At 42.3% G+C, this 12,227-nt stretch overlaps 4 protein-coding genes across 4 annotated transcripts; all 4 read right to left on the reverse strand.

Moving 5' to 3' along the window:
• Positions 1–335: 335 nt before the first annotated feature.
• On the reverse strand, positions 336–4,546 carry LOC108083998 (meckelin). Its single transcript, XM_017180011.2, has 7 exons — positions 4,294–4,546; positions 2,591–3,555; positions 1,318–2,495; positions 1,089–1,257; positions 753–840; positions 537–700; positions 336–478 (listed from the first exon to the last, which is right to left on the reverse strand). The coding sequence occupies exons 1-7, from the start codon at positions 4,544–4,546 to the stop codon at positions 398–400; spliced, it is 2,898 nt and encodes a 965-aa protein (XP_017035500.1). The 3' UTR covers positions 336–397.
• Positions 4,547–9,902: 5,356 nt separating this feature from the next.
• On the reverse strand, positions 9,903–10,998 carry LOC108084074 (protein BCCIP homolog). Its single transcript, XM_017180095.2, has 3 exons — positions 10,808–10,998; positions 10,622–10,748; positions 9,903–10,565 (listed from the first exon to the last, which is right to left on the reverse strand). Exons 1-3 carry the CDS (start codon positions 10,925–10,927, stop codon positions 9,922–9,924), a joined length of 891 nt encoding a protein of 296 aa, XP_017035584.1. The 5' UTR covers positions 10,928–10,998; the 3' UTR covers positions 9,903–9,921.
• Positions 10,999–11,095: 97 nt separating this feature from the next.
• On the reverse strand, positions 11,096–11,734 carry LOC108084064 (protein Abitram). The gene has a single exon (XM_017180083.2). It carries the CDS (start codon positions 11,732–11,734, stop codon positions 11,141–11,143), a length of 594 nt encoding a protein of 197 aa, XP_017035572.1. The 3' UTR covers positions 11,096–11,140.
• Positions 11,735–11,745: 11 nt separating this feature from the next.
• LOC108084065 (COX assembly mitochondrial protein 2 homolog) lies at positions 11,746–12,153 on the reverse strand. Its single transcript, XM_017180084.3, has 2 exons — positions 11,970–12,153; positions 11,746–11,907 (listed from the first exon to the last, which is right to left on the reverse strand). Exons 1-2 carry the CDS (start codon positions 12,048–12,050, stop codon positions 11,746–11,748), a joined length of 243 nt encoding a protein of 80 aa, XP_017035573.1. The 5' UTR covers positions 12,051–12,153.
• Between the last annotated feature and the right edge of the window lie 74 nt (positions 12,154–12,227).

The following is a 12,227-nucleotide window of genomic DNA, read 5'->3' on the forward strand; positions in this document are numbered from 1 at the left end:
GTAAACGGCTACTACTCCTAACGATGCCACAGTAGAGACGATAATTAATGAAATTATATATATAGCCATGCATAAATGTTTGTACGATGTATGTGCGCTATCCTAATGAAGATACAAAGAAATTGAAGGCGGGCAAAGGTAGATCGACTAGATTGGGCATAGCATCTGCGCATGTTTGTGTGTTATATGTGAAACTATGGAAATTATTTTATCTGTTTTAGACGTAAGTTTTACGATAACTAAAGATTAACCACTGTATATTGATGTACTACTTACTATCTCGAGTGGAATATGAAAAGCAAATAAAAACAAATGGCAACAAACTTTGGGGCCGATTCAATCTCATTTAAATGGCAAAGAACCCATCCTCCCGGAGATACTGCTCCTCGCCTGGGGGCTACAAGAGGAATCTCTCGTCGATGAGGGTCTTGCGGGAGACATTGCGGCGCACCCAGTGCCGGAACACGTGGCGCAGTACCTGAAATAAAGTCAGAATCTATATATTGATTAACTGTAGACTTGGTTGATGATCGCACCATATTAAAAACACAAGCCGCAGCCCCGGCAATCAACAAGTGCGAGGTGATTAGGAAGAGCGAGAGCAGCAGGAGCAGCTCCAACACAAATATGTGCACATGATTGCCCAGAAGAAGTACCCGGGAGAAGCTATAGGAATCGTCGATGTAGAAGGTGCCCTTGTCTGGAATAAAGGGCGTGTAAATTTTGGAAAGTGTGTCGTCGCGGGGACTTACTTTCTGTGATATAGTTTTCGATTTCGCAATTGAGCAGCTGTTCCAGAATGGACTTCTCCTTGATGATGTAGTCCATATCCTTGATGGCCTACGAAGTATAAATATCTATAAATCTGGTCCTGCATTGATAATATATTGTCCTTGCAGGAAAACAAAAACAACAAGGCATGAGAGAGTTTGGCTTCATATAAAGACGCTGCGAAATGACTTATTTATTTGGGGAGCTATTTCCAACCCCCCCAAATGGAGCAAGCTCTAGTATCTAAGCCTCATCATTTAGATCTACCTTATGCTTTCAAAGATTTGTTTCATCTTATTGTCTAAACTGGCACTCACGTGATCTATGAAGGCGCAAAAGAAGCGATTAACGCTGGCATAGGCAATGGAAGTGCGCTCCATTTGGCCGTCGATGCTGGGCACAATGTCCTTCTGATAGAGCAGCGTCTGCGACAGGCTGCCGGTGAGACTGCGTTGGAAAGGCAATAGCAAACGCTCCAGGTAAATGCTAACAATAAGTTTTAAAGTCAGATACTTTTCATCAGAGGTTCGTCGTGCTCAATCTTACTGCAGATTCCGGGGAGGCAGAATGATATAGGCCTGCTTATCGGAGTCCATCAGCAGTCCCCGTCTGCCGCACATGGTCTGCGTCCTTTGCAGCTGCAGGATCATCGAGGACATGTCCGTGTCCGCAAAGCCGTGCGGAGATCTTCCGTGAATGTAGTAACCGAAACCTGGCTCCGTCAGGGAGAATAGCGAGATATTGGCCAGGCTGCAAAGGTCGATGAACTTCTGGAGGGGATTGGTCACGAACAGGCGGTGACCTAGTATCTGAATGAGATAGGTGAGCAGATAAACTGCGACTATCAAACCACATTGCAGTCCCAGATCTCCGTGAGAAAATCGATTAAGAAACTGATAGCCGGCGATGAGCACAAACACCTGGCCCAGGGTGGAGTATTTCTGGCTCACACTCAGACGAATCCAGGCATTGGCTGTGAAAAGCACCCGCCACGCAGAAACACTGCTCTCGGCGACGAAGGTGCGCACGCTAGAGCAGAGCGAGGAGCTGTCCAGATTCAGGCGCTGGCCCTCGCAACTGCTCCGGGGCCGCTCCCAATCGATGAGGAATAGCTCGAGCTGACTGGAGCGCCAAAGCTGAACGCCCAGGAAGAGCAGCTGCAGCAGGCAGGCGGGATAGAGGAGTATCTTCAACAGGCGCGGACTGGAGGCCTGCACCAGCAGAAGTAGCAGCGCTGTGGCCAACAGAGCGTACGCGGCATTTCCAGCCAGTTGCAATAGGAATTCCATCAGGCTGCTCATCTGGCACAGATCCGACTTTCTCCTTCTCCGCAAATTCTGAAGGCGGAAGACGGCAGCTACGAAGGCTATCAATAGCAGCAGGGGCAGCGCCAACTCCAGGACCAACCAGTCCCATCCTCGCTTGACCTGTTCATAGCTGACCCTCAAGCGGAAGGGATATAGTTGCGAGGAAGAAACGTTGCCCGATCCCAGCTCGATGTGACGATAGCGGAGGCGAATAAGTGGCAGGCCCGCTCTATCAGGTTGATCCTTGTCCAGGGTGTAGTGCAGCTCCAGATCCTCGACATAGTGCAAGGAGTGGTACATCTGAAGCTTGTGTCCATCCTCGTAACGTGGTAATGTCTGATGCAGGCGATTGTCCCGTGGTAAGGCTGAGATCATCTGGAACCGCTTCACCAACTGCCATTCCTCTGGCTGGGAACGCTAAAAAAGGGGAAAAAACGGCGGTGATACAAGGAAAAAATATATCTCAAGATCTTCTGTTGTATAATTATTATATATTAAACGCAAATCCTTACCTGATTCTCCGGCGTCAGGGTCTCAATGAGCACGGGCAGCTGGTGGAGCAAAAAGTGCCAGTTGCTGCTAAAGTTAAGGTATACTGTAAGGAACTCATCATTGGCCTGCCGTGTCGCCAGGTCAATGAGTCGTTCCAGGCTCAGCTGGCAGGAGACTTCTGATTCCTGCTTTGGCAAAGCAAGTCGCAGAGATGGCGCAGGTCGCTGGCAAAGGTTCACCATTTCCAAACCGAAGGCACCCCACCTCTTCAGCCTTCCATCCAGGCCAAATGTGGTGCTGAATAAGCGTAGCTCCCTTCGCTCCGCCAGCTGAAGCGTCTTGGAGAGCAAGTCTTTGGTGGTGCGACCCTTTTTGTAGAAGAGGAACGGCTGCAGGGCGCGAGCCTGCTCGCCGGAGTGGGCATACTTCATCACCACATCGGAGACCTGGGTAAGGAGGAAGGCGCTGCACGGCGAGTGCTTCTCCAGCGAGTAGTGCGATAGCACGCAGAGATTGGCCAGCTGCTGGCAGGCTGTGTCGTTTCGCAAGGTCAGGCAGAAAAAGGCCACGAACTTGAGGTCGCCAAAGTGGGTTGGAGTGCCGGAATCCGGCCGGGGATTGCTGGTGGCCTGCCAGAAGGAATTGTAGTGAAGGTACGGTCGGAGCAAGGAGCTGGCAACGCAGAAATCCTGGTAACGGAAGTTGTGGCCCATTTCGCACGTCTGGCAGTCGCCTTCGCCGTTCGATGGATTCGTTTTGGTCAGGATTATTCCGGAAATGAGCGGATGCACTGGCAATTGGCTGGCTATAACGGACGTGGAGTTCAGGTACCGATAGCTACAGGCCGTTGAAGGGCGCGACTGGGGCAGCCACACCGTGCTGCAGTTGTCGCTCCTGTCAGGGGCACAAATCTCATCGCAGGTGGGCCACGTCTTGCCCCGCTCATAGATGGTTAAATGACCAGTTGGACACTTGCAGGAGAATTCTGGTGAATCGGATGAATAAAACAAAACAATTTATGTTTAATTATATGAAAGGTGAAAGGTTCATTGTTGTCTTCAAATACATTTTGTTATCCTTTTGCATGATCTATGTATGTGTAAAAAACATACATATATTATTATTTATTCTTTCTAATTTCCTTGTTCAGTTTAAAAAACATATGGTATATTGTTTTAATACTATAAGCTAAATATTCCTAAATATTGTCTAGAAATTATTTAAATATATTCTATCTTTAATAAGTAAATGTATTTCTTAAAGAAATGGCAAATATCTGCCGTTATAATCCCTTTCCACGATATTATCCGACTTTAAGTGTGATAGTTGAATATATTCGATAAAATATATATACAAGAAACTACTAAGATATTGTACAATAACTAATATCTTTCGCCTAATATGTTTTAGAAATTTATAGAATTAAATGAGTGATATCAAACATAAATTGTTGTAGGTACAGCACCTTTTACTATTTTCCTAATTGAAGAACAAAAAAAAACATTTTAATACAACCCTTAAAAAAACAAACTGAGGAAAACTACAAGTGTCTTAACTTAACTCCTGTTAAAGTGTCCTTAAATCTGGGTGTTCTCTGGAGGTTAAATGCAATATCATTATCTATTGATGGCTTGCAGCACTAGTTCCCTCCCCCGTTTGCTGCTCTTGGGTGTGCCTTTCACCCGCCTTCCTTTTCTGTTTGATCAATACCACTAGCACTCACTGTCGGGCTGCAGTTTTCCCAGTCCTCCGTCTCCATCTCCGGCCTCATTGCACGGCACACAGTCGAATAGGTTGAGGTTGTAGAACTCGTTCTTGACGCACTGCAGCGGATTCTGGAAGCGAAAAGTTTGCGGGGTTGGCACCTGCGTCGGATTTGGCGTCGGCGTGGCCAAGGAGCAGCTTCCCAGCTGTAAAAGCAAGGCGATCCAGGTGAGTGGGACGCCCCAATGGAGGACCTTATGAGGGAAGCACATTGTCCTGTTCTGATTTCCGGAACTGCTTCTCTCCGAAACCACTGGGTCGCAATTCAAATATGAACTGAGCCCGCTGCCACATACACATCGATTGCAGCTGCAACCCAGAAGGCGCCGAGGAAGGCAAGTAAACAAGTGCCAGGGTGGTGGGAGCGATGTTGCCATAGCTACCCAACCCGGGCACGCATGCAAAAGAGCCATTATCCGGGGCTGGGCCAAAGGTGGTTGCTCCCTCGCCAACAGCTAAGAAATTCGTCCTGACCAGGCCACAGCAAGTGTAATGAGTCGCCGAGACTTGTTACACCTTGGATACTCAACGTCCCGCTGGGTTTCCTTATACTGTGTACTATATACCGCCTCTCCTTTGCGTGCTGAAAATTATGATTGCCATCATTACCTACCTTTCCAGCATTTTGCATACGATTTGTAGGTAAATATGGCAAAAATCTATTTTTGAAATTAAATTAAAGTGCAGGAATTAAGTCACGTTCAAAACCGAGCGCACATTTCTTTGCTTAAGTTTTGATTTAATTGAACTTTCTTTGTGTTAAATATTTTAGATCAAAATTACTCTTATTTGCTTAACATATTTATGAAGTCAAGGATGCGCTTACACTTTGAAGTATAAGATAGGTTTTAGTTACAGTTTGTTCTTTGAATTTGATTCGGTTTCGAAAGTCAATGTGGTTTTATCCCGATTTACGGATTCGAAAAGGTTTGTAGGTAAAAATATTGGCGTTTGTTACCATTCCTTTGAACAATGAATCTGACTGGCAGTTAGGTATGCAAGAATCCCTAATTTATTTAGAGCAAAGACTTAAGAGCTAAATTCTATATACATTCATATATGTATGTATGGAATTCATTAAAGGAAATGGATAACACAGGCCGACAAAAGTTTTAAAAAAACAAGAAAGGAAGCTAACTTCGGCACGCCGAAGATTGGTTCCGATGTTTATATTATAGATTTAAATGCTATAGAAGCGATCGGTAAATGTATAGACATTTAATTCGGAAAACTGTTCTAAGTAAGTTTTTCTAAGCTTAACAAAACGGCTTACTCAGTTTTATTGAAATACTTACCTGCCATTTTTATACCCTTGCAGGGTATTATAATTTCAGTCAGAAGTTTGCAACGCAGTGAAGGAGACGTTTCCGACCCTATAAAGTATATATATTCTTGATCAGCATCAACAGCCGAGTCGATCTAGCCATGTCCGTCTGTCCGTCTGTCCGTCCGTCTGTCCGTTTCTACGCAAACTAGTCCCTCAGTTTTAAAGCTATCTGAATGAAACTTTGCATATAGTCTTCTATATACTCTCACAGATATATATGTCGGAACGGGCCGGATCGGACGACTATATCATATAGCTGCCATACAAATGTTCGATATATTTATAGAAAAAAAATTATAACTTTGCTGTTTTTCAACATTTTTGCACCATATGTCCATTTTATATTATTTCAGAATTTTGATAAAAATTTTATGAAAATCGGACGACTATATCATATAGCTGCCATAGGAACGATCGGGAAATTAATAGAAAAAAAATTATAGATTCGTTGTTTTTCAACGTATTTTTATCTACTCTGAGATATAAGCTTATTTTATTATTCTAGAATTTTGGTATAAATTTCATAAAAATCGGACAACTATATCATATAGCTGCCATATAAACGATCCGTAAATGTAGAGCAAATGTAAAGTTGGGAATGTAAAACTGTAACTGTCAAACTGTAAACATAATAAGTATAGGTAAAATGTAATGAAATAATATCTGCAAGGGTATACAAACTTCGGCGTGCCGAAGTTAGCTTCCTTTCTTGTTATATAATTTTTTTAACAAAAATGAATGAAAATGAGCTTCATTTTCAAAGATTCATAACTCAGCCAAAAACGCGAAATTCAATTCGGAAAGCTGTTCTGAATTGGGATTTCTACGCTCAACAAAACTGCATACTCCGTTTTGCCTTAATATTTACGCAAAATTTTTTAAAAATTTTTAAAGAAAAATTGGAAGAAAAAAATTGGTGCCATTTATTGTGATAATTTTGGGGGGAAATAAACATTTTTGAAAATTTATAACTCAGCCAAAAACGCATGAAATTCAATTCGGAAAGCTTGTCTGCATTGGGATTTCTGCGCTTAACAAAACTGCTTACTCAGTTTTTCTTAAAAACTTATCTATAATTTAATTTAATTTTACATAGCTTTATTTCTTATATTTACAGCACTCCAATAGCGAAAACGAGAGCGTGCGCAGGAATTTGGAAGGCACAAGTTCATCAAGTTCATTGTAATTGTTGATTGATGATCACCTGATCGGCCAGAGGTGAAGCTGGAGGAGCGAACAGCTGGGATGACAGATCTCAACCCGATGGCAGTGGAGGACGGTGATCGGATCTTGGCTCCGGGCTAGTTAAAACCCTGCAGCAGGCGTAAATAATTAAAATATTTATAAATGCAATTTAAATATGTAAATGTAATTGATGGACCACACAATTATGAATCAATATAAGATGGTGAAATCAATGTGCAATTTTTTTGTGAAGGCGTCATTTATTTGGGATCGTTTGGGGAATAATCAAATTATTTTGAAAGCAAAATCTAAATTTTTAAATTTGTTTTCTGAATTTTATACATTTTTTTCGGATGTTTAACAATTCTTCTAAATTTTTACAAAATTGTTCTAAATTTTTAAAATTTTTTCTGAATTTTAAAATTTTTTCTGAATTCTTTAACATTTTTTAGATTTTTTATATTTATTTAAGATTTTTTTTAGAATTAAACAAATTTTTTAAAAATATTTTGACTGCCAAATTTGAATTTGAATTTAACTGCCAAATTTGAATTTGAATTTAACGACGATCAGTTTCAGTGTGCCCAGGTGCAGTTGTAAAATAACTCCTAAATTTGGATTCAAAAGGTTTGAGTCTCCGCTAACTTGCGCCGGCTCCTAAATGGTTTGGACCTTGGACATTTTATAACAGTTTATACCAGTTTTCAGTTGCTTGCTGCTGGTTTCTGTTCGCCTGTTACCCCAGTTTGGAAAGCGGCCAATTTGAATGAAAAGTTTTGCTCACTTGCATCAGTGATGCTCATCTCCATCAGTGATGCTCATCTAGCTATATTGCAATATTGAGAGGCTATAAAAACGAGCTTAATGGCAGTGATGCTCATCTAGCTAAATTGCAATATTGGGAGGCAATATATCAGGCTTAATGGCAGTGATGCTCATCTAGCTATATATCTTTATTGGGACAAAATAGATAGATGAGCATCACTGATGCAAAGTCAGTTTCAGTGTGCCCAGGTGCATTTAAGCAACATTTTAGCCAAAAAATTTACAATATGGTCACATCTGGTTTGAGTCTTCGCTTACTCCAAGATCAATGGTTCGAAACTTGGAATTTTTATAACAGTTTATACCAGTTTTCAGTTGCTTGCTGCTGATTTCTGATCGCCTGTTACCCCAATTTGGGAAACGGGCAATTTGCTTGGAAATGTTCGGAAATTTGGATGGGCTGTTGTAGGGATGTTGTTGTAAAAAGGTTGTTGTTGCCATAAGCTGTTGTTGTCGGCAACAAATAGGTATAAATGCATAAAATGAAATATAACAGTTTATACCAATTATTATTTTTGCCCAAATGTTTTTATAACAGTTTATACCAGTTTTCAGTTGCTTGCTGCTGATTTCTGTTCGCCTGTTACCCCAGTTTGGAAAGCGGCCAATTTGAATGAAAAGTTTTACTCACTTTTATCAGTGATGCTCACTTCCATCAGTGATGCTCACTTCCATCAGTGATGCTCACTTCCATCAGTGATGCTCACTTCCATCAGTGATGCTCACTTCCATCAGTGATGCTCACTTCCATCAGTGATGCTCATCTGCATCAGTGATGCTCATCTGCATCAGTGATGCTCATCTGCATCAGTGATGCTCATCTGCATCAGTGATGCTCATCTGCATCAGTGATGCTCATCTGCATCAGTGATGCTCATCTGCATCAGTGATGCTCATTTGCATCAGTGATGCTCATTTGCATCAGTGATGCTATTTTGCCGTATTGAAACAAAATGGACCGTTTGTTCAACGGATGTTGAATGTGCTTTAACGTTGTGTGGGAAGACCCTATAACTGTCAAACTGTTTTGTGTGTGTTTTCAGCATTTTATTAATGTTATGAATAAATATACAACTTTTATATATTTTCTTTTATTTTTTATTTTTAATTATTTAACCATAATGGCTCGATTCTTAGTGATCCAATTGCAATCTGCAATGTTATACGAACTTCGGAGTGTCGAAGTTAGCTTCCTTTCTTGTTTTCCTATTTATTTCTCGATCGTTCCTATGGCAGCTATATCATATAGTCGTCCGATTTTCATAAAATTTTTATCGAAATTCTGAAATAATATTAAATGGCCATATCTGAAGAATTGTGCAAAAATGTTGAAAAACAGCAAAGTTATAATTTTTTTTTCTAAAAAACGATATGTACTCTCTGTTATATTTTGAAATGTCATTAGACTTTAACAAAAATAATATCTTAAGACACCTATCCTTGCCTCTGACCACCTGATGTGAGTCGGAGCATATCATTAAAAAACACTCCTTATCCGGTCTGAGGTAAGGATATGGATTTAAAATGGCAGATATTTGCTATTCTTAATAAATAAATAAATAAATAAATATATTGAACATTTGTATGGCAGCTATATGATATAGTCGTCTGATCCGGCCCGTTACGACTTATATGTATAGCAGTGAAGCATATAGAATACTATATGCAAAGTTTCATTCAGATAGCTTTAAAACTGAGGGACTAGTTTGCGTAGAAACAGACAGACGGACAGACGGACATGGCTAGATCGACTCGGCTGTTGATGCTGATCAAGAATATATATACTTTATAGGGTCGGAAACGTCTCCTTCACTGCGTTGCAAACTTCTGACTGAAATTATAATACCCTGCAAGGGTATAAATATACTTTTTCGATAGTTTATGATGCGCTGAACTCAAATCCGGTCTCAGAAAATATATATCAGGTTTTTTAGCTATTCCTTCTTAATTAATAATTAACAGAAATATCCATCAAGTTAGCTGAGTAACTGCGGAAATTCATTCATTTAAGTAATACATAATTTGCCACTAATTATCAGTAAAAATATTCGTGACAAGTAAGTTCCTGACTGTAGTAGGTGGAATTATATTACCTTTAAAGTGCTGTTAATGTCTGTCTATACTTACCTATATGAGATACCTAAGATTTATAACTCAGCAATGCTTAAATGTGTTAAATCCTAAGTCCCCCCAGGACTTAGTGCACATATAACACGAAATAAAACATAAAATAGGCATCATTGTAAACATTTATTCACCATTAATAAAGCATTCAATGTCCTTTGTCAGTTGCGGCAGCTGCTTGGCGTCCAGAGCGAGGAGTTTCCTGTATGGTGTCATCACGGCATCGCCTTCTAGCCAGTCGCCGGACATGCCCGAGTCCGTTTCGGAGGCCACCGAGTACTCGAAGGAGAACTTGGCCCGCTCCGAAAGTAACTCGTCCTCGGCATTTGTGTAGTTATCCTCGGCTGGCTTACCCTTCTTTGCTTCCTTCCTGTAGAATTTGACAAGGAGCAGCAGGGTGTCAAAGTCAAACTTCATCTTCTTGGCCTTGGCGGCTTCTATTTCCTGTTGCAGATTCTGCAAAAGTGGCACAGAGATCTGGGCGGGAATGTTGATGAACCGCTCGTTGACCAGGAATCCTGTCTGGGGCTGGTCGTTCTCCAGAATCGCCTTCAACTGGTCGTGCACTGCGCCCGGGGCGTGGGCCTTTGCGCGATCAAGTAGGTAAGTTCGTAACTGGGCAATGCTTGGCTGATCCTTCTTGGCAGACAAGTTCAGCACGGAGGTGATGCCAAAGACGGTGCCATCCTCAACCATATTATCGTCGTCCGTTTCGCTCTCGGGCTCATCGTCTTCGCACTGGCAAATCACGCTTCCAACGTAGTTTTGAGCTGGGAAAATGATAGATGTGAATAACAATATGAACGTGCTGGTATTTCATATTTACCAATGATAAGATCCGCCATTTGGTTGCAGTTGATGTGGGCACGAAGGAACAAACGCTGCAGCAGCTGGGAAATTCCCTGGGCATCAGGGTCCACTGGAGCACGGCCCTCGAAGTCAATTTGCACCTCCTAAAGAGTTAGAGTATTTAAAACAATGCAGTTTTCTTGGTGCGGTGGCGTCCAATTACCTCGTTGCCCCTGTAGGCCTCTGGGTGTGGTTCGTCATCGTCGTCCTCACTGGAACTGGAATCCTCCTCGTTTGGATCCACTTCCATCTCATTCAGCTTCTTTTGCTTGCTTGCCGACATTATTTTTCAGTTTCAATTCAATTTTTGTTTAAAAAACGATTGCGGCGCATCAACAGCTGTTTTTCAGGCACACGTGTTGAGCCGCGTTGCCAACAAATTGGTAAGTTAACAGAATGTTAATCAGCTAACAGCTGTTACTGTTAATTTGAAAACAATTAAAATAAAAAATAGTTTAAACAAATGAGGCTTTATTGTACAATTTCTTTAGTAAAGTCACGTGTTCAGCTCCACTTTCTTCGCTTCCAAACGCTGCTCGTACTGCTCTTGGGTCAGCAGGCTGGCCTTGATGGAATCGCAGTTCTCGATTTTGGGTAGAAGGATGGCAAAGTAGGCAGCTCCCTCGGGCAGTTGTTCCAGGAGCTTTGGTTCCTCCACCAATGCCGTGTTCACCTCGACCAGTTTGCCCCGAATGCAGCTGGGAACCTTGAAGGTTTCTCCTTTTTCCGTGCTTATTAAGGCCAAAGTGGACTCCGCCTGGAGGATCATTCCGCCTTTTTTGGCCTTGCCCTTGACCACATTTTGGCTGCGATCCACATTGCCGACATCAAAGCTGACGGAAGCCACGCCCTGAGCCAGAGCAGGATGTCCGGCAGCCAAGCAAACGAGGCAAATGCGATTGGAGTGATAGAGCACCTGGTAGGGTACATCTCCTTTGAAGTAATAGTATCTGGTGAAGAAGCGGTCCACAACGCTTGGGTACTTCACGTCGAACCCATCGGTTATGGGGCTAACAGCCTGGCCGCAGATAATCTGTTCCTCGTGCCGGAAATAGAAGGATTCCAGGGGATCCTCCGTGGCAGTTGTCATCTTGTCCGTCTCTAATTTGTCTCTCCTTGCAGCAACTTTTCCTTGTACTTTGCCTGACGCTCGCGGGCTCGGGCTCGGTTTGCGGCGGATCGGGCGATGCGTTCCCCCTTTAGACACTTGACCACCTTGTCGTCGATGGAGTTGCACACGCCCACGAACTTGGCGAAGGCGTTCTGAAATAGAAATACCTGCATTACCGACATTTCAAACCGGAAAGCGTGTGTTGTACACTCACCTTTTCGTGGCAGGCCTGGAGTTCCTCTATTAATTTATTGCAAGCGGGTGTGTGCAGATGGGCGGACAGATCCGTATGCATTTTCACCTGCTCCTGTCTCGGGTATTTATTTATTTATTTATTCCAATGCCTGATTTGTGCCGAAAGTGTGTTGTTTATTCCAATCAGTGATGTAATTTTTTTTCAAACCAAAACAGCTGATTACAAAACAGCTAAAAAAAGCTAACTATTTAAGTCTGGCAACGTTGGTCACGAGCG

Source organism: Drosophila kikkawai, chromosome 3R (assembly GCF_030179895.1).
Source record: "Drosophila kikkawai strain 14028-0561.14 chromosome 3R, DkikHiC1v2, whole genome shotgun sequence".
Lineage (NCBI taxonomy): Eukaryota > Metazoa > Arthropoda > Insecta > Diptera > Drosophilidae > Drosophila > Drosophila kikkawai.

What these genes read in the sequence shown, in the direction of transcription:
- LOC108084074 (XM_017180095.2), bottom strand. Translation starts at nt 10,927, where the DNA reads ATGTCGGCAAGCAAGCAAAAGAAGCTGAATGAGATGGAAGTGGATCCA. An exon ending in AGGCCTACAGGGGCAACGAG is followed by an intron (nt 10,749 to 10,807) that starts GTAATTGGACGC and finishes CTAACTCTTTAG; the next exon opens with GAGGTGCAAATTGACTTCGA. An exon ending in AATGGCGGATCTTATCATTG is followed by an intron (nt 10,566 to 10,621) that starts GTAAATATGAAA and finishes TCATTTTCCCAG; the next exon opens with CTCAAAACTACGTTGGAAGC.
- LOC108083998 (XM_017180011.2), bottom strand. Translation starts at nt 4,546, where the DNA reads ATGTGCTTCCCTCATAAGGTCCTCCATTGGGGCGTCCCACTCACCTGG. An exon ending in CCCTGACGCCGGAGAATCAG is followed by an intron (nt 2,496 to 2,590) that starts GTAAGGATTTGC and finishes CCCCTTTTTTAG; the next exon opens with CGTTCCCAGCCAGAGGAATG. An exon ending in CGAAAACTATATCACAGAAA is followed by an intron (nt 701 to 752) that starts GTAAGTCCCCGC and finishes CCTTTATTCCAG; the next exon opens with ACAAGGGCACCTTCTACATC.
- LOC108084064 (XM_017180083.2), bottom strand. Translation starts at nt 11,734, where the DNA reads ATGACAACTGCCACGGAGGATCCCCTGGAATCCTTCTATTTCCGGCAC.
- LOC108084065 (XM_017180084.3), bottom strand. Translation starts at nt 12,050, where the DNA reads ATGCATACGGATCTGTCCGCCCATCTGCACACACCCGCTTGCAATAAA. An exon ending in TCCAGGCCTGCCACGAAAAG is followed by an intron (nt 11,908 to 11,969) that starts GTGAGTGTACAA and finishes TTTCTATTTCAG; the next exon opens with AACGCCTTCGCCAAGTTCGT.